This window comes from Geotrypetes seraphini, chromosome 1 (assembly GCF_902459505.1).
Source record: "Geotrypetes seraphini chromosome 1, aGeoSer1.1, whole genome shotgun sequence".
In the NCBI taxonomy this organism is placed as follows: domain Eukaryota; kingdom Metazoa; phylum Chordata; class Amphibia; order Gymnophiona; family Dermophiidae; genus Geotrypetes; species Geotrypetes seraphini.
In genome coordinates, this window is record NC_047084.1 from 237,103,800 (window position 1) to 237,125,420 (window position 21,621).

The window sequence follows — 21,621 nt, forward strand, 5'->3', positions numbered from 1 at the left end:
AGAGGCAGGGGAAAGGCCTAAGCTGTTTTTAGATACGTCTAAAAACCAGCTTTGGTTATGGGTACTTGGACGATCAGGCTTTTTGATCGTCCAAGTAGCCATTTAGGACACTTTTTAGACGTTTCTTTTTTTTTTAATTATTACCCCCTTAGTATCTAATACAAGATAAAAGCAATCAGTAAAAAGGATACATCAGGTAAAATCAATAAAAGTTAAGACAATAGCTCAATTACTAAAAAAAAGAGCCCACTGGCTTCCGGTATCTCACAGAATCTCTCATAAAATAGCCTTAATTATCAGTAGTTAGTTTTTCTCAAGTACCTAATTTCATTTTAGTTTACTACTTTGTAAACTGCTTAGGTCAGTAAAATGCAGGAGTGGTATATCAAATCTTAAATAAACAAAAAACAAGAGAACCGGTCTTTATCAATAAAATGTTTATCCCTCATGCTCCATCTGGAGTCCTTAGATCTACCACACATCTTTTCCATGTCTCATCACTTAAGATGGTCAGCACTAGATGTACAACAATGTTTCTAGTCACTGCTCCGCTTATATGGAACTCTTTACCTTTTCATATCAGAGAGGAAATAAATATGGACAAATTCAAGGGAGCTTTAAAATGCTTATTTAAAGATGCTTTCGAGCATTGATCTCTGTCCCTCAATGAAATGGCTCCAAAAAGAAAATTCCCCCTCCCTTTTGTTTCTCCCCTTTCCCATCTTTTTCTTGATTTTACAGTTCTCCCTTTCTCCCTCTCATTTCTTTTGTTTTTACATTGTTTGTTTTTTTGTAATTTTTAATTTGTTTTTATCAATTTATATTGTATATCGCTTAGTAAAAAAGATAAGCGATTAATCAAATACTTATTAAACTTGAAACTTGCACCTCTTTCATGTCAATCACACTTAGGCACCCATTACAGAATCGTGCCTTACTAAAATTAGGCGCCTATTAGGTTCCTAAAATGTAGGCCAGGGTTTTAAAAGCCTACATTATAGGCATCTAAGTACTTTAGAGAATCATGCCTAATAGCGCTAAGGTCCTTCAATGTCCCTAAACACACCTACTTTAGAGTTAGGCGCCATTATGTGCCTCTTATGTAGAATGGTACCTAAGAAGATTGGCGCCTATCACCCAATTAATTTTTATTTTTTCAGTTATGAGTTTAATAAAGCTCGTAATTATAGCCAATATACTAATTAAGTTAGGTGCCTAAGTTAGGCGTCTATTTAGCACCTATTTTTAGGCACCTGTTATAGAATTTCCTTCTTTGTGAAAACACGAGGTGCAGAGAGACTAGTACGAAGGGTAACACCTTGTACTGAAAATATCGAGGACCTATGCAGAAGCAGAGATACTTCCTGTGAGAAGGATATTTACTTGATTTGCTTGCTATACCGTTCTACCCAAAGAGCTCAGAATATAATATACAGTTAACAGGTTACAATTTGCCATAGTTACAGTATAAAGGGGTTTTTTTGATACAAGTTTTTATCCTAACTCGACACATACTAGGGATCTAATACCAATATATATGTAAGGTCATAATAAAAAAATGTCTAAGTCCGATTTGGACGTAGGGCACTAGTCGCTCAAAGCTGGCAGTGGCAAAATGTCCGTTCTCGAAAAGTACAGGTAGTTGTCGACTTACGTCCGCAATCGGTTCCGACTGATAGGTCGTAAGTTGATTCGGTCATAAGTCAGCCTATGTTAATACAGTACTGTATACAGTACTGTGCTATTTTTTACCCCTCCCCGCGTACCTTTTCCCTGGTGGTCCAGCAGTGTATCCTGCCTGAGCCCCTCCTGCCGATGTCAGAAGCCAGCAGCGCACCCGGGCCGGCATGCACAGGAACAAGCTTTTAGAACTCCCGCCCTGTGCCGCTGACTGAAACACTGCAGCCAGAACCACAACTCCCGTGAGAACTTACAGCAGTGTTTTAGTCAGCGGGGCGGGAGTTCTAAAAGCTCACTACTACGCATGCCGGCCCGGGTGCGCTGCTGGCTTCTGACATCAGCAGGAGGGGCTCAGGCAGGATACACCGCTGGACCACCAGGGAAAAGGTATGCGGGGAGGGGTAAAAAATACTGTACAGTACTGTAATTAGTATGGACTGGGGAAATGCGTTGTAAAGTCGAACGGTCGCATGTCACATAAGTCATAAGTCGACGACTACCTGTACATCTAAAATAGGGGTGGGGGGGGTTTCCCCAAAAATCATCTATTTGCACATCCAGGTGTTTGATCGTCCAGATTGTAACTACGTCTATCTTTATACCAAAGACATGGCAACAGAGCAGTGGGGCACCTTACAGGGCACTGCTGTGAACTTAACAAAAAGGGTGCCAGATAAACATCTCACCAGAACTCCCTTATAGGTTATGGTGAGCCCCCACAAACCCACTATACCTACTACAATCCCAATAGCCCTTATGGCTGCGGATGCCACCTATATACCCAACTGCGGAATTTGGGTTCCTTCCAATTATTCCAAAAACATCTGAAAACTTGTCTATTCTCAAAAATGTAAACCTCAATGCTTTCTATACAATCACTAATTCTTATTATGTTTTTCCTTCTTTTTAAATTTCCTGTAAACCGTGCTGAGCTCTATCTTTATAGAGAAGATGCGGTATATAAGCTTAAGATTTAGTTTAGTTTAGAGTAGGGGTTTTATTTTTTTGGGGGGGTTGGTGGGCTCACATTTTCCACCATGAATGTATTGGTTAGAGTGGCTTATGAGCCTGGGTCCTCCTCTCTATGGTTCACTAGCCCACTCCCCCATACAATTTAAGCCACCTCTTTGCAGCTTGACTAGGCTTTCCTATGCCAGATGCTGATGTTCTGGAGGCAGGTATATACATTTTTATTCTGAATTTTGTGGAGGTGCGATGGGGGTCAGTGAACATGGGGGGATGGGGGTCTTTACATTGTCTCTGCAGTGGTTGTTTGGTCACTTTGTATACCTTTTGAGCACTTATACCTGGGTCATTCCATGTCAAGTAATCAGATTCTTGGAAAGTGCCCTGCATGACCATCACGGATTTTGATGAAACTTCATATGCAGAGTCCAACATGTCTCAAACGAACTTTGGTAAAGTTTTAGTTTCGCCTGTGGAATATTTGTGGAGATATAGCCATTTGTTTGACCCCATACCACAATGAAATACAGTACGACAATGACATTCTGACAACTTTGAGACACAATATCTCACGAGCTGTGTTTCCAAAAAAACTGAAACTTAGCTACCCTGCACAACTTTTTGAGCTCTGTTCATTGCTACCAATAACAATTTTTGCCGAGCACTGATTGAATGCCTGAATTACAGTAAACTTGGCCGAAAAAATTAGTGCTCCAAAAAAAGTCAAAGTTTGACATTACTTAGCTCCCACAATGAGTAATAAATGCGAAATTTGGCACATGTCTCAATACAACGTTGTTTTCAAACATACAATTTCAACCTCCAAGCTCTTTCCATTAGTTTGCAAATTAAGTGTAAAGTTGCTAATTTGTGTAAATAAGGTATTTTCAGCCTGCTTTTACAGAAAAATACCTTTTAGAAACTCTTTCAAATCAGTCTCATTAGAAAGAGCATATTTCAAACCCCCCAGAAAAGTGGACTTCATTTTTCAATGCAGGTTAACAAAGGCTGAAAAAGGGGGACAAAGTTGGGAGACGTTGCCACGGTAACAACCTCTATTTCAACATAGTTCTGTCATTTTTAAAGTTACAGTTTTGTATTGACGTAGTATTACTACTACTCTATTGCGTTGGTCCATGGTGACATTGTCACTACCAGTTCAAGAGTTTGAACTGGCAACCCCATCGCCATAGGGGTCACGCCCGATAGCTGTGCAATACCAGCCACGGGTGGGCCACTTCGTCCAGGTTCCCAAGCCTCGCATTTGGTTTCTTTGTCAAGGTTCCAAAGCCTTTTGTTGGTATCTTTCTGGTTCCAAAGCCAATGATTAGGGTGTCTTATCCTAGGTTCCCAAGCCTAAATTGGGTATCTTATATGGTTCCCAAGCCGAAGTGAAGTCCACTTTGATTTTAACTGCCAGCAATCTTTATAACATTCTGTTAAATTTTTGAGCCACTTTCTTCAATGCAGTTTCTGGAAATTGATATTGGCAGCCGGATGATGTAACTGAAGGGGCACAAAGCATGCAGATGAGGTGTTGCTCTGGAACCCAACAAACGTCTTGCCTTTCTGGCCAATAAAACGAATGAGCTGGACAGTGAGGATGCATAAATTTTATCAATGCATCATTTTGTTCAATTGAGACTTCAACAACGTTGCCTATCCACCATTGATTATCGTAAGTACAGGCAACGTAGCAACCAGGAAAGATTTCGGACACTTTCAAATTTGGAATGGCAGAATCAGAAATTTTGGCAACAAAATTTATTGTGTCATTTGAAACTTTGCTGACACGAACCGAGTTTGAGTCGACTGGTACAAATTGGTGGTGCTCTCTGGTACCGGCTACTGTGCTGCTTTCATGCCATCTTTCTTCTTGAAACTTTTTGCTTTCTTCAATTTCTTCTTTTGGAACATAAATGTATTTAACTCCATGTATATTTTAGTCACAAAAGTTAAATAAATCCTTTGGCGTCAATATTTGATCCGTTGATGGTCTTTGGAGGCTAGCCCGGGCAGCCAGTCGTTTAGTTGTTCCACCAACTCCATCGCAGGGTGATTTTCCGTGGCTAGTTTCAAAAAAATTCCATTCAGCCTCAATGTTGAAATCATTTCTGTGATTGCACAAATTCACAAAGTTCTTGTAGTTTTTATATTGTGCAGCTGAGCCGTCACTGAAGTAGTATATTTTGGTAATGTTTGTTTGAGTTACCAAAAATTCGATCAACTTTTGAATAAACACGTGTACAGATATCGTATCATGTTGCATATGATCAGAAATAATGCAACAGTTTACAACTTGCAATGTGCCCACTTCATTGAGGTAATATGCAAAAGGATGTACTGTAGCTTGTGAATTTTCCCAGTGAAAGCCTTGGGCGGCATCCTGTACAACAAATGAGTAATTTTCAGCGAAATCCATCAAAACGATCATTTCCGTTTCTTTTAAGCCTGTCTTCAACATCTTCAAATATTCACTTTGATGTTTTGAAATGAAATGGTGGCTTGTCAACTTCCAAATCTTGCTTGCAAGTCTTTCAATAAAGTTGTCCATGGTTAGTACGCTTGTTTCTAATGTTTCACGGTCAGCGTGAACCCATTGCTTAAATTCTATTGATTCTTCTGGATCTAAATCCTTGAATATTTCTTCCAGGTATGCTGTTAGTGCTTCTTCACCAGGGCAGTTTTGACATCGTTGTAGCATACAGTCCTTGACATTTAGGTCGCACACAGTTTTTTCCATAAGAACTTTGTAGTTCTCTTTGATATTGGCGCCTTGTAGCATGAGTTTTACATTTTGATGTATCGTGCAGACACACACGGAGTGTGCACCTGATGCACCAACGGTTACACACCACTTTGGCCTGAGCTCACAGAATTTGGAAAAACCAATTTCAGTTCCTTATTTGTTACAGTACGCCACGTACAGCTCTTTTAAATTACACAACAGCAGCCGCTTTTGCTTTTGTACTTTTAAACCATTGAGGCGGACTGAAATGCAATCTTTTTTGCCAGGACATATTCTGCTGAATTCATCGTCTTCGTAAAAATCTTGAACTCTATTTGCAATTTCTTTTGGAAGGGACTTGCCAATTTTTGCATCAGGTATAGAACAAATGCCTTTCTCTTTCTTTACTTTTTGGGCTGTTCTGACCATGCGCTCTGAAACGCCAAACTTTATTGCTGTTTCCTTTATTGACCAACTTTTTGGGTCCATCGTCAATAATTGAACTTTCATTGACCTGTTGGATATTGCAATTTTCGTTTTCATTTCTTCAATGAGGTCAGTGTAATCTTCACATAACTTGCATTCTACAGACTGACGAGACGGCCCAACTTCTTCAGCTGAAACTCCAGCAGCAGATGTAATCTTCTTGGCTATCACATTCTGCACACGTTCAATTTTTCATATCACATAGCCGGCTTTATCTCTACTAGCTAACCTTCGAATTTTCAATGGAGAGGTTCCTAAAGCAGTCAAGTTTTGATCAGAGATGCTGATATCAAAATCATCTGAAGATGAAGATGCTGCAGTAGCTTCACTCATTGAAACGTATTGGGCTTTGCACCTACTGCAAAGTTTCTGACCTGGCTTGATATTTATTTTTGCCACTTTTCTAAAATCATTAGACATGGCAAGATCGACTTTTAACAATCCACTTTGAACAATGTGATTTTTCTTTTCAAATGGATTACAACACGATGTTTGCTTTAATTCGTATTTGTCGAGATACTTTGCTTTGTGGTGGAGGCAGATTTGGTCTTTATCCATCAGTTCAACTTCAGAGCGCCGAGTGATAAGCAATTTTTCATCGGTTGACAAATTATGTAAAAAAATGAGCCCACATTTTTTAGAATAAAATGTGCCGTCATATGACACTGACAACAATTTTTGCCCAATGGTACAGTCTGGCAGAAAAGGATTATTATTAGTCGATTCGTTGGCATCCATTTTAAACTGAATTAATAATAATGTGGATCTGAAAAAGAAAACAAGTTGTAATTTGTGATCTGCATGCAACAAAATTATCACCTCAATTTCTAGTTAGGAATAATCATTAATTAAGAACACTATAATTGTACCCAAAGCTTGAGTAAAAATAAACAGGGAAAAACAGTGTGAAAAGTAACATAATTGTAAGTTGAAACGTAGGCCGTTGCCATGGTGACATCTCCCAACTTTGTCCCCCTTTTTCGGGCATTGTTAACCTGCGTTGAAAAATGAAGCCCACTTTTCTAGGGGGTTTGAAATATGCTCTTTCTAATGAGACTGATTTGAAAGAGTTTCTGAAAGGTATTTTTCTGTAAAAGCAGGCTGAAAATACCCTATTTTTGGCCTTTTTACACAAATTAGCAACTTTACACTTAATTTGTAAACTAATGGAAAAAGCTTGGAGGTTGAAATTGTACTTTTGAAAACAATGTTGTACTGAGACATTATGCGCCAAATTTCGCATTTATTACTCAATTATTGTGGGAGCTAAGTAATGTCAAACTTTGACTTTTTTTGGAGCACTAATTTTTTTGGCCAAGTTTACTGTAATTCAGCCATTCACTCAGTGCTCGACAAAAATTATTATTGGTAGCACTGAATAGAGCTCCAAAAGTTGTGCAGGGTAGCTAAGTTTCAGTTTTTTTGGAAACATAGCTCGTGAGATATTGTGTCTCAAAGTTGTCAGAATGTCACTGTTGTACTGTATGTCATTGCGGTATGGGGTCAAACAAATGGCTATATCTCCACGAATATTCCACAGGCGAAACTAAAACTTTACCAAAGTTCGTTTGATACATGTGGGACTTTGTGCATAAAGTTTTATCAAAATCCGTGATGGTCATGCAGGGAGCCCTTGATCACTTGACATGGAATAACCCACCTGTCTTTACATTGTCTAACTCACAACGTTAAAGTTTTGTCTAGGCAGTCTCGTCAAACATTCGATTATCCCTTCAGGATGACTAAATTTAGGTCAGCCCACATTTTGCCCTAACCACGCCTCCAAAAAAACCCCTTTCAGCTCCAGGCACACAGCGGGATTCAGAGGCCTAAAATGTCCCTGGATACATCCAAAAAGCCATTTTGATTATCAGCATTTGGACGACCTGTCTTTTAGGATGACCAAATGCTGAATTGGACGGGTTTATAGACATATTTAAGTTTCGATTATGAGCCCCATAGGATACAGTTTACAATTTGCCATAGTTACAGTGCAGGGTTTTTCAATACAAGTTTTATCCCAACTTGACACACACTAGGGATCTAATACAAATATACATAATATACAGTTTACAAGTTAAATTTGACATAGTTATAGTGAAAATTTTATTAATATAAGTTTTTATTCTAATGTGACACATACCGAGATCTAGTACCAATATACATAAGAACATAAGAAGTTGCCTCTGCTGGGACAGACCCGAGGTCCATCGTGCCCAGCAGTCCGCACCCGCGGCGGCCCATCAGGCCCATGACCTGTAATGTGATCCTTCTCTAATCCCTTTTATCCTTCTATCCATACTCTATCTAAAACCTATCTCTACCTCTATCTGTATCCTTCAATCCCCCTATTGTTCAGGAATTTATCCAATCCTTCCTTGAACCCCCGTAGTGTACTTTGTCCTATCACAACCTCCGGAAGCACATTCCAGGTGTCCACCACCCTCTGCGTAAAAAAGAACTTCCTAGCATTGGTTCTGAAATTGTCCCCTTTCAGCTTCTCTGAGTGCCCCCTTGTGCTTGTGGTTCCCAATAATCTGAAGAATCTGTCCCTTTCCACCCTCTCTATGCCCTTCATGATCTTGAAAGTCTCTATCATGTCTCCTCTGAGTCTCCTATTTTCAAGGGAGAGGAGACTCAGAGGAGACATGATAGAGACTTTCAAGATCATGAAGGGCATAGAGAGGGTGGAAAGGGACAGATTCTTCAGCAGGGAAATTAGGTGAAGAGGTATGTTTTTATTACTTTCCTAAAGTTGAGGAATCCTTTAAGGGAGCATTTTGACACAAGGAGACAACCAATCCTGGGAGCAGAGGGACCCATCTGGCAAGTACAGAGAAAGCTTGGTCATCATGTAGTCGTGCAAGGTTTTGAACGCTAGCATAAGGCCCTTGAAGACACATTTGGCTACAGGTAGCCAGTGAGCTGAGCATAAAGCTTGGGAGACAGGGTCACGGGCATGGAGGTTTTGCCCTTGAAGACACATTTGGCTACAGGTAGCCAGTGAGCTGAGCATAAAGCTTGGGAGACAGGGTCACGGGCATGGAGGTTTTTTAGAAGTCTGACTACTGTGTTTAGTACACGCTGGAGTCGTATGTTCTTCGATTTGAGACCACTGAATAGCACGCGATGCAGTAGTCTATGTAGGAGAGGACTAAGGCATAGAGTAGTTGGATGAAGTCAGACTCTGAAAAGTAGTTTCTTATTTTCAGAGCTGTCATATTTAGTAAAATGAGGAAAATACCCCCTGTGAGATGAGGTTGGAAAGCGATAGGATGGAGTCAAGGGTGTATTCCTAGGCTGTGTGCTTAGTTTAGAGTAGTAGTAGTATACTTTGAGATCTATTATTCAGGAAGGAGGTCAACCATCGTAATGCAGGGTCTCGGATTTCAATTTCAGAGAGCTGCATCGTTGAGTAGTATACTTTGGGATCTATTATTCAGGAAGGAAGTGAACCATCATAATGCAGGGTCTCGGATTTCAATTTCAGAGTCGAGAAATGAGAAGAAGATGGTGAACAGTGTTGAATGCCATGCTGAGATCCAGTAGCACCAGAAGGATATCATTACCTTAATGCATGAGTTTCTAGCAGTCATGGATGTTAAGAAGGACAGTTTCAGTACTGTGGAATTTCCTGAATCACAACTGGAAGGTGGATAGGTTTCCTTGTTTGTCGATGAAAGAGTGTAATTGGTTTAACACTGTTTTTTCCAGGATCTTGAAAATGTAGACGGTCTTGGAGTTGGAGACGGTCTAAACTTGCTGGGCACATTAGGGTTGAGTGTGGGGTTTATCAAGATTGGTCTGATGACTGATGACTTCCAGTTTGTGGGCACTATGCCTGTTTGTAGAGAGGTGTTAATGAGAGGAAGGATGACGTCTACAAAAGGCATCTTTCACAGCCACTAATAGACGTGGCGGACAGGGGTTCAGGTTGGAGCCAGAAGGGCAAATAGTGTTTAGTATCTTGGTGATGTAATCATGAGAGCTAGGTTCCCAGTTGTAGTTTTAATTAACTTGTCCGAGTTGTGGGGTGGGGTTGAGGCAAAACCATATTTTGTCTACTTTGGCAGTTAAGTAATCTGAGAGCATTTCACTGTCAAGTTCAGTATTAAGGCATTGGTTGTCTCCTTGTGATGTTGCAAGGTTGTCTCCTTGTGATGTTGTGATCTTTTTTGTTAGTTTAAAAAGGTTTTTTTTTTTTAATCTATTAGGAATCTTTAATAATTATTGGGAGTAGTATATCTTTTTTAGCCTCTATGGTGGCTTTTTAAAAAATTTTCATGCAGTTCCTTCCATTTGGACCTGTCACTGTTAAGCCTGGATTTGTACCATTTCCTTTCCATTTTTCTTAATTCTCTTAGTTCTTAAAAGTCATTGGTAAATGAAGGGGAGGAATATTTGTGGGGACAATATTTGATCTCTTTGACTGGGACTAGCCATTCATATAGGGTTTTTATCTCAGTGTGCCAGGCCATGACAGCCTTGTCAACAGATTCATTAATTGGATTTTAATGTTCTCACTAGGTTAGACAGGTCTGTGGAGAGATCCTCTAAGTTGATAGCGTCGTTATTGTATATCTTATGTTGGTTTTGCTTCCTGGTTAATGGTTAATTTGTTGTGTGGGTGTGGTTGAATGTGATCAAATGGTGATCAGACCAGGGTACTGGTTTGGTGGTGCACCCAGGAGTTTTTGTGAGCGGAGTATCTTTTTGAATAAAGATTAGATCTAGAATGTGGTCCATAGAGTGAGTCAGTGAAGAAACCATTTGTGGAAGCCTAGGTCTGATAGTGAATACAGTGTGCTAAAGTATGGCTTATCACACTGATCTTTATATAATAATATCAAAAAGAGAAAAGAGCAGATAATAATCAAGAGAATACAAAAAAATCTGCTCTTCTACTGCTAAAGGGGGGGGGGGACAAAGAATCACGAAAGCCAACTCAAAATTGCAAGTGGAGAAAAAGACCTCATTAACGCCCCAAAGGGAGCTATAACCATGCTATTAGCACAAGACTGACAAGGTACAAGCAAATACAGCAGGTATACAACAGTCATAGGTCAGAAAAAAACTCCACTCTAAAAGGCAGTATTCAAAGCCACCCCACATAGCAGATTGCAGGGTAGTAAGTCCACAGAGACCAATTAGACACAGTCATACATAAAGAGCAACTGAAAAAAAAATAATGGCCACTTATCTTATGCTGTCCAGTCAAACACCATATTGATAAAACTCAGGTCTCAACTGTAGAAGTCAAATCCCAAAGGGAGTACCCCGTTTCACTGGTCACATTGTCAGGGGACAGTAGAACAGACGATCCTCCAGAAAGGCTATGCTGCAAAAAATGGCAAAGGAAATTGGAGACATCGATGCTTTTCAAAGGCCACAAAAAATTACGTTGCACGTAATTAAATTACGTCATGATGGGACTGAAAGAAACAACCAATAGAAAAGGCAACTGAAGAGCGAAAATCCAATCACAAAAATGTGCACCATCCAAGGGCTGCATTCAAACCAATAGGGAAAGTAGTTTGTAGAGCAAAAATCAGCTGCTGCTCTTGCTGATGCAATCTGCGGCTGACATCACCCCTACGGAGGTTGACGTAAAGTTGCTCAAAATTAAAATATTTAAGATCAGCGAACTCATGTTCATAAGCAAGACAATGTTCCACCAGAGGTTCTTTGATCTTCTTTTGGGTTATGCAATATATATGTTCGATGAGCTGGGTCTTCAACTGACAAGACATCTGACCAAGTACATTAAATTACAAGGACAGATGAAAACAGATTACATTTGCAGAGGTGCAGGACGTAATAGATCTAAACTGTATAATCTGTTCAGTTTTAGGGTCTCTAAATTCTGTAATATCCATCATTATATTGCAGACAGAGCATTGTCCACATTTAGAATGTCTACCAAAAGCCACCCTCCTCTGTTCCCAATCTCTGCCCACAACAGCAGGGCATAGGATATCACGCAAGTTAGGATTTCGTTTGTAGGAAAACAAAAAAGATGTATTACTAAAGGCAGATACAGTGGACAAAATATGCAGATGTTTCTTAAGAAAACGGACCATCTGTGAAGTATGTATATTATATTTCAGAACAAAGCTCATCATATCCTCAGTCTTCTTCATAGATTGATATTGTAATAGAAGTTCTCTATAATTAAAACGTGCTCTTCTGGTGGCATTTTTAAGGGTTTTATCTGGATAGCCCCTTGCTGCAAATCGATCGACCAATTCCATCGATCTTTTAGTGTACACAGTTGTAGAAGAACAAATCTGCCAATAGCATATAAGTTGAGAAAAAGGGATACTACTATGGGAATGTATGGGGTGCATACTCATAAAGTGTAAAAAAAAATATTGCAATCAGTTGGTTTAACAAACACAGTAGTTTCAAAGCCTTTAGTCCCTGCTGCACCTTTACATCCAGAAAATTAACAGTATGTATAGCCCAATGTGCTTCAAAACAAATGGTAGGATGATGTTGTTTGAGATCATTCACTAACCGCGCTAAATTCTCTTCAGACCCAGTCCAAATCATAACGCCACCAACAAAATACATGTTGAAACAAAGTAGCAGGATATCCATTTTCTCTCAAACCAGGCCATGAATAGGTTAGCAATCACCAGGGCAAAAGATGTCCCCAGGGCCACTCCTTTGATGTGCATAAAAAAATTGCTTTTCAAAAACCTCATGGCCAGAGATGTAAGTACAACTAGAAATTCAGGAGGAACCAAAAAGGGATGAGAACCTGAAGTATTTAGGTAACTGACCAGGACAAACTTACTCCACAATAACTGATCTCTTGAGCTGTTAATCACCAACTTTTAACTTTGTTAATTCAATTTGTAGCATCTTTTAATCTTTGTTAACCGCATAGAACTTAACGGTCCTGCGGTATATAAACTATTATCATTATTACATAATGATAATAACAATACAACAATAAATAACTTACATTCATATAAAATTATTCAAAAGCAAATGCATAATACAAAAATTTGCATTGGTTTTAACTTGCTAAGTACTCGCATTTGAAAGAAAATAGACTTGACCACAGCCATACTCAAGGTAGAATCCAGCCAAACCCATAGGATTTTTAAGACGCTTATGTATTGAGAGTTTCACATTAATCTCAATGTTCTCTGGCCACCTATGATCCTCATCTTTTCCAATCACATCAGTCTTAGCAATATTCAGTGCCAGCTTATGACATCCACTCTTCAACGGCATACAGATAATTTAGGCTGCAACTCAATTTCCCAATTTTATGTATGTCATCAGCATAAAAGCGATAACTCACCATGTACAGATAAAACATCAATGCTGAGAGGGCAGGACCCTTTGGGACCCCCTTACTAACAGGTGCAACTTCAGACATTCACCCATTACTTTGGACTCTAATTGAGCATCCATGAAAATAAGACACAAACCAATCATATACCATTCCACCTAAGCCCACAGTTCTCAATTTACCCAACATAATAGTGCCATCCGCTATATCAAAAGCAGAAGATATGTCTAGAGAGACCATACGGAGTTTCTTGCTCTTATCTATTTCTTTCCTCATTTCATCTACTCTAGTTACTTCTATATCACTACTAATGACTGGGGACTAGGGAGTCCTAATTTATTCCTCAGTTAGAATACACATTTTTGTGGATATTTTTGTTTCATGAATAAATCTAGGAAATTTTTGTTGTTTATCTTAAATTACATCACTTTCTTTTCCAGAGATAAATTTTTTTAAAAACTGACATCAATATGTGAACATTTCTTAAGAAAGAACTGAATATTTCATGGGGTGTCCTAATTTTTTCACATGACTATATTTATGAATGTATTTTGTTTGAACTTTAGCACTTCAACTTCATGATTACCACTTATTCTTGAGATTTTCTTTGAGACTTTGTTGAAGCCTACTAAATATACTCTTTAGTTTCTTATATATAATAGACTTGTCATTCTTTTTTCTACCTATCACTTTATACATGCCATACATCAGGCCTTCTCAATCTGTGGATTGTGACAGTAAACAGGGGTCACGACCTAGGTGGTCTCTCCATAGGTGCATCATTATTCTGCACTTCCCAAAGGGTCACGCAATTTTATTTAACCACAAATATGGCGTCACAGCCACAAAACTAAACTAAACCTTAAGTTTATATACCGCATCATCTCCACGGATGTTGTGGAGCTCGGCACGGTTTACAAGAACTTAAAATATAGGAAGAGAAGGAAAAAAAAGGTTTACATGAACTTATATAGAGAAGAGAAGAGTAAGGGAAGCACTGTAATATACTATTTTAGTGGTCCTCCTATGATTTGTTCTACCCTGTCAATGCTCTTTTAGGAAATACCCTAATGTCCAGAACTGCACTCAGTATTCAAAGTGGGGTTTTATTCCAGATCTATATCATCAGGGCAGCTTATGTATTTTAAGAGCATTACACTCTAACAGCAATTAAAGCGTGTGAATACTACATAATTACTAAGCCCCTCAAAGATAGCAAAATGTTCTTAGTTTAGAACATATGCAGGCACGCTGAATTTTAAAATTTTGTAAGCTACAGTATCAGGAGTTATACCAAATGGGTAGTTTTAGTGATACAAATAAAGTTCCTGTTCAAAGTTGCAGTAAACTACAGTACTAGTGTACTGTTTTGGGCTATAACAATAAATAAGAATACTCCACTTATATAATGTAAGAATACTATCCCCAATGGAAGAAAAAGCCTCAGGTATTATCACGGCAGAGCAAGAAATGTTCAAACCTCCTCCACCCACATCATTGGCAAAAAAACTCCGAAGAGAATGTGTGGTTACCACTACTCTATTTTTGTAGGACTAAGTTCATTTTTTTTAAATTATGAAGATGTAAGTGATACAACATATAAGCCAACGTTTCACGGTGTGTAACCATTTCTTCAGGGCTTTGTCAAATGTCACTTCCTCACATTTATTGTGTTGCTTGCTTTTCTGCTCTTACCAGCGTCCTGCAAGCAACACACTAAATGTGGGGAAGCGACATTTGACAAAGCCCTGAAGAAACAGCTACACACCGTGAAACGTTGGCTTATATGTTGTATCACTTACATCTTCATATAGATAGTGCTCTTATATTATATAAGTGGAGTATTGTTATTTATTCAGATTAGTATTTCCTGTTTTGGGGTATTGTATTTGGGCTGCAAAAACCCAACATAACAGTATAGTTTAGGAGACAAAGAACTTTTGTGCACTACAGAGGAGCAGGATTAAGGTGTGGTCATACATGATTATCTTAAGATGGCCAAACAGGTAGAAAAGGTGATGATAAAGCTAGAAGGATGCTTGGGTTGATAAGCAGATGAATGACCTAAAGGAAAAAGGCGGTGACAATGCCTCTTTATAAAACTCTGATGAAACCTCATTTAGAATTGTGTGTACAATTTTGGAAATTGCACTTTCATAAAAACATAGAAACATGATGGCAGATAAAGGCCAAATGTCCCATCTAGTCTGCCCATCTGCAGTAACCATTATCTCGTCCTCTCTCTAAGAGATCCCATGTGCCTAACCCACGTTTTCTTGAATTCAGACAGTCTTTGTCTCAACCACCTTTTCCAGGAGACTGTTCCACGCACTTACCACCCTTTCTGTAAAAAGGTATTTCCTCAGATTACTCCTTAGCCTATCACCTCTTAACTTCATCCTATGCCCTCTCATTTCAGAACTTCCTTTCAAATGAAAGAGACTAGACTCATTTTATTTAACCACAAATATGGCGTCACAGCCACAAAACTAAACTAAACCTTAAGTTTATATACCGCATCATCTCCACGGATGTTGTGGAGCTCGGCACGGTTTACAAGAACTTAAAATATAGGAAGAGAAGGAAAAAAAGGTTTACATGAACTTATATAGAGAAGAGAAGAGTAAGGGAAGCACTGTAATATACTATTTTAGTGGTCCTCCTATGATTTGTTCTACCCTGTCAATGCTCTTTTAGGAAATACCCTAATGTCCAGAACTGCACTCAGTATTCAAAGTGGGGTTTTATTCCAGATCTATATCATCAGGGCAGCTTATGTATTTTAAGAGCATTACACTCTAACAGCAGTTAAAGCGTGTGAATACTACATAATTACTAAGCCCCTCAAAGATAGCAAAATGTTCTTAGTTTAGAACATATGCAGGCACGCTGAATTTTATGTGCATTTATGCCACGTAGGTATTTAACTATCATATCTCCCCTCTCCCGCCTTTCCTCCAAAGTATACATATTGAGATCACACACCATTTTAGAAGCCTTCCTATGGACCAACTACATCCTTTTTAGCTCTTTTTGAAGGTGTGGTCTCCAGAATTGCACATAATATTCTAAATTAGGTCTCACCAGAGGGCGGCTACTAAAATTGTCAGCGGTCTTTGTCATAAAGCATAAGGGGGCAGACTTCAATATGCATATTTTGGAAGAAAGGTGAGAAAATTGAGATGATAGAGGGGAGGGGAATCTTTTTCAATGGAAAGGGAGCTCTGGAATGAAGCGACATAGGATGAAGGCAAAAGAGAACAGGTTTAGAAGTAACCGTCTTCATGGAAAGGGTGGTGAATTCATGGAATGGCTTTCTGCTGGAGATGGTGAAAACAAAACCAGTAACTGAATTCAAGTACACTTGGGATAGGTACATAGGATCCCTAGGGGAGTTGGAGGGATCAAATATTCTGATTGAGAATTACTGGGGTGGTTCACAATCAGGTGGGGAGAAGAAACAGAACTTCATTAAGTAAGAGCGGGGGTAAGGCCCAGAGTTAAGATCTCTTCCCCCCAACCATTTAGAACAGTTGCCATGCCAACCGGGATGCTAGAATTTTACTACATGCTTGAGCAAAGTATAAAATAACTAAATGCATAACCATTAACTTAGTACATTAATAGCTATTCCTTGATTTTAACATATGCTATGAAATGTAAATTAAAAAATAATGTAACTATGCATATTCAACATATAAGCCCCTTTATGCAAACTACTAGTAACTTTCTCAGCTTCTCTGTCACACTGATTTGCTACATTGAAGTAATCAGAAATAATCTCAGATCTTTCAGTCTTGCTTCTGGTTCGTTCCTCCCTCACGGGAAAAAGTCAATACAATTGCACGTATTCTAACCAAGACGTGTCTAGAATTAAATAAAATTATAGGAAGTATAGCATGGTTCAATGATGACCACAGAGCTAGAAAGAAACCCCACAAGTCAGCTTTCTCTATACGTTTTTAGAAAAACTTGCAGACAATTTTTCTGCATGGAAATACACAAAATAAACATATATTTCAAGTCCACAGGCTGCAGAAACCTGAGCACAGCAATGAAACACGGCGCCACTTTCATTGCAACTGCAGACCAGGCGCTGCCACTTTCCGACTCATGTCAAAACAAAAGATACCTTACTCCTGATCAGTATGAAAAAAGCACCCGGCCGTTTCTGGAATCACAAGCAGAGACTGGGGGACAGCGTAAGGAGCCACTATCAAACTCACCCGAGAGCCTCACACCCCCCCACCTGGGATTATCACCATATAGGTGTCCCAGGCCTTTCAGATCTCACGGTAACTACGTCTGGGGGGAGGATTAACCGACTCTTTCCATTCTCAGGAACCCTCTCTTAAATCACTTTCCATCGCTTGTCTCCCTATAGCTCAAGCCCGTCGCTCCCCCGCCTCCAGGGAGAGAAAGAACGGCCGGGCAGTCACGCACAGGGAAGGCAACGAGAAGCAACAGTAGACCGGGAAAAGGAGAGAGCAACGGAGCCTTGGTCTCGGCTTCATAGCGCCGCCTTCTCCTGCTTCCACAGGCACAAGCCCCACCGGCGGGAATCAACCGAAAAGGCGAAAAGCTTCACCACTGCAACCCCCTCAATCTCACACTTACCCTGTCACAACAGGCGCCATCTTCCACAAACTCTCGCCTAAACTCCAAGCCTCGCGAGATCCCCCCCACGGCTACAGCTCGTGCAGCTGCAGTTGGGGCCACCGCTGGTCCTCCGCGGCGTTGGAGGGGGAGGAGGAGGGAGTGGGGGGGAGGGGCGGGGAACTCCGTCACGCTCCCAGACACAACAGGCGTGGGAACTTTGCGAGCTCTCGCGAGAGCTGGGTAAGGGACTCCGGCAAGAGGGATGAGAGTCTCGCGGGAGCTGGAAAGGGGCGGGTCTGGGAGGTGCGAGGTAGTGAATGGTGCAGTGGGTTGGCATGGAGAAGGGTGGAGTCTTGGGCTGTTTTTTTCTTTACTGGCAGAGTGCACTGTTCTTTCTGTGAATGAAGGAGTTGCCCCGCCGGTTTTTTTTTTTTTCTTACTTTCCCACTATGATTAGTAGTATTATTATTGGGCTGAGCTAGAAGGTTGCAAGCATGGTTTTCGTTTCTCGCTTTTTGTCTGAAGGTAGCGTTTCCTATCCCTGAAGAGGGGCAACGGGGAAATACCTTGCAACCCACTGATTTCTATATTAGGCCGATTTTAAATGTGTGCTTTTTGTGTTTTTGAACGGAAAATGATGAAATGTGGGTGCTTGGACAGAATCATACTGACACAGGGGATGATAGTTAAATCTAAGGAGGTAAATTATGTAGGGAGAACGGTTATCTTAAAAGGGGTTCATTGTCAGGATTGCAGATGAACTGAAAACGCAAGCGCCTCAGAAACCGCTCTGTTTAATATAATCTATGATTCTTATATCTGATTCTTGGGGGGTGATTTAAGTACATTTTGTAAATAAGTTTGAGAATTATAGTAGCACTTGATAATTAAAATTAATACAGACCTAGTGTTTGCCCTCGTGCAGTATGTATAAACAGCCTGTGCACGTTTTTATTTTAAGTCCTTCACAAATGTAATTTACAAAAATGTATTTTAAGATGATAAAGAAACGTGCCACTATTAAAATGTAATAGTACAAAATAACATGAGGAAAGCGGAGCATAACTCACAAAACTACATGTATAACAGAGAATGAACAATTTGTTTTGGAAGACCGTTTGAAATTTCAATTTAATCTTTCAAGTAGTGCTTTTTCTAGTTTAGAAGATAATTAGCTTAGATGACTGTCCCAAAGGAAAGATGCAGAGGGGGAAGATGGAGACAATTCCCCAAGAAAGTTCAAAATCAGTCAAATCACATTTGTAAAAGATACAGATACAGTAGTGGTAAATTTATCAAGTCACTTACAGAAGCATTTTTCACAAGAGTGTTTGGCACCATCACAGTCTACAGCAAAGATAAGTACACATGGATTTTTCCAGGACTGATAGAATGTTATTATATATTTATAGGAGTGAAACAGCACTTTTATGCTTAAATTCTTAGGATTGAAAAGTCCAAGACATTCCCTTATGCAGTAGTTTGAGGACTGCAAAACACTGGGCAATGTCAAATAAGGATGTTTAAGATAAGTTTTCATGTTGGGGTACATTTAATTCCACTGTTTTTTTGCCTAGTATTGAAAATTAAAAGAATGCCAATGAAAGGTTTTGAGGCCTTTTCTTTCCTAAACCACTCATATTTATTTACTCACAAATGTATGTTATAGGTTGGAGAAGGTGTTATACTTGCTGTTAGATTGGTCATTTTTATGAAATATGATTTATTTATTTTTTGTTTGTAACTAACACTAACCATCCATAGCTGGCTTATTGCTGTTAGCAGCATAGAGTTGTCAACGGAAGTTGTGGTTGAACACCAATAGCAAAAAAAAAAAAAAAAAAGCCTCAGGTTTCCTTGGTGACATTCACTTAACAACAACAACAGGAAAACAAATAGCTGTGCCTGCTGCCTCCTTGTTGCTGAGGAGATTAATGCCTGCTGCCTCTAGCATTTTTCTCTCTGCAGAGGAAAGTTATTATTGTACCAGGGATTGCTTGAGAAAGAGTTAATAGGGATTCCCCTTGAGAAAGCCTGGGTTGAAGTGTTAGATTTACTTTCTACAGTCTAGTAAAATACACAGGAAGACCAAATGTATTTTTGCCATAGACACAAATGAGCCTGTGGACTTAAGAATTTTTCCAATAGATATACAAAGGAAACAAACCAGTTGTACATAGGCTGCATTACTAAAGTAGTGCAGGCTGCATACTTCGCAATCAGAAAGTTGCTCCAACTGGAAAAGATCTTATCAGTTTGGGATTTCAAACAAGTCTTATAGACACTAGTGCTCTCAAAGCTTGATTACTGTAATGGCATTTACCTGGGTCTTCCATCCACCCGCTTAAAAGCATTACAGATTATACAAAATTCCGTGGCACGAGTCTTATCGGGAGCAGCACAGTATGAACATATTACACCAATTTTAAAGAAATTACATTGGTTGCCAATCATCAGGTACAGTGTAAGATTTTGAAAATAATCCATCTAGGGATATATGACACCCTTCCAGACTATCTGTCTAAATGCTTGAAAATACCGTATATAAACCTAATAGAGTTTTGAGATCAGAAAATAGGATGCTGTTAGATGCAAGAATAAGAAATTAAATTAAATATGCCTGCACTAGAAAGTCTTGTTTTTCAGTTGTGGGTATGGTGCTTTAGAATGGCCTGTCAAGAGCAATACATTTTTGTAACAATGTACTGCTATTTTGAAAATTACTTAAGGCTCATTTTTTCATCTTAGCTTTTAGCTGTCCCTCTGACATCCAATAAAATGTTTGAGAATGACTACCATTTTTTGTTGAATAATGTAAACAAAGCTAATTGATGTTGATGATGTATTTGAAAATGTATGATAAAATTTGATCTCCACTGTGTATGTTTACTTGTAAGCCATTTAGGAGATAATTGGATAATAAGTTATTTAAATAAATAAATAACATTATGGTAGTGTGGTTGCACAACAAAATTCCTTGGCAGTGCTCCTGCCTCGTCCAACACCCTCTCATATGATCTTCCCCTTGGACACATATCCCCATAACATCAATTGTCCTTCCCCTCTCCCCCCAGACACCCACATGAGAACTTCCCCTCCATCCACCTTCAAGACCTACTCGGTTGCCATTGATGGTCCAGTGGAACCTGGGAGGAAGCGGTACCCCTCTTCTCCTGCTCAGGACTGAACAGGGATCCAAAATTGTGCTATAACCCAGTGTTCTTCAACCTTTTTACACCTATGGACCGGCGGAAATAAAAGAATTATTTTGTGGACCAGCAAACTACTAAGACTGAAATTTTAAAAAACGTTTCCGCCCTGTCTCTGCAAGCTTGGTCCCCGCAAACAATCTGATCCCATCCACACAAGCCTCAGTTATAATTTAATATTGAACATATTTTATTAAAGAATAAAAAGAAACAATATTCTGTACAATTGTCATTTTATAAATATGTACAAGGATTAACAAAACCCCTGTCTCCCCTCCCCTTCACATATATCCCTTTTACTATCAAGAAAACTAAGTAAGCCAAATTATTACAGAATGCTACACAAAAATATAATTCTAACAGAATACTGCAGTCACACATGACAGGAATAGTGTTAGGGGAGGGCAACTGACCCCTGGTCAGAGAGAGCCCTAAGCCAGCTGGAAGCTAAAGAAGCACTGCCTGGGCTTTGCAGTCCCCAGTTCATTCCAGCTCTAGCAGGATACATATTTTAAATCTGATTCTAATCACAAAATAGAAATACATTTTTTTTCTACTTTCTGTTGTCTCTGGTTTCTGCTTTCATCTTCTTTTCACTCTCCTCCTTCCAGCATCTGCCCTCTCTGTCTTTTCAGTCCAGCATCTGC

The 21,621-nt window shown here is 39.4% G+C and overlaps 1 protein-coding gene across 4 annotated transcripts in view; it reads right to left on the reverse strand.

Moving 5' to 3' along the window:
• Positions 1 to 17,938, reverse strand: part of RBPJ (recombination signal binding protein for immunoglobulin kappa J region) — a 236,367-nt gene extending 218,429 nt beyond the window's left edge. For 2 of the 4 annotated variants that reach the window (XM_033948054.1, XM_033948063.1), the window contains exon 1: positions 17,784 to 17,871. Coding sequence is in view for 1 of the 4 variants with exons in the window: in XM_033948044.1 (XP_033803935.1) it covers positions 17,784 to 17,803 (20 nt within the window). In the remaining 3 variants the exon portion in view is untranslated. Of the gene's footprint in view, positions 1 to 17,783 lie in introns of all 4 variants that reach the window. The other 2 variants (XM_033948044.1, XM_033948073.1) reach the window with 2 other exon arrangements.
• Between the last annotated feature and the right edge of the window lie 3,683 nt (positions 17,939 to 21,621).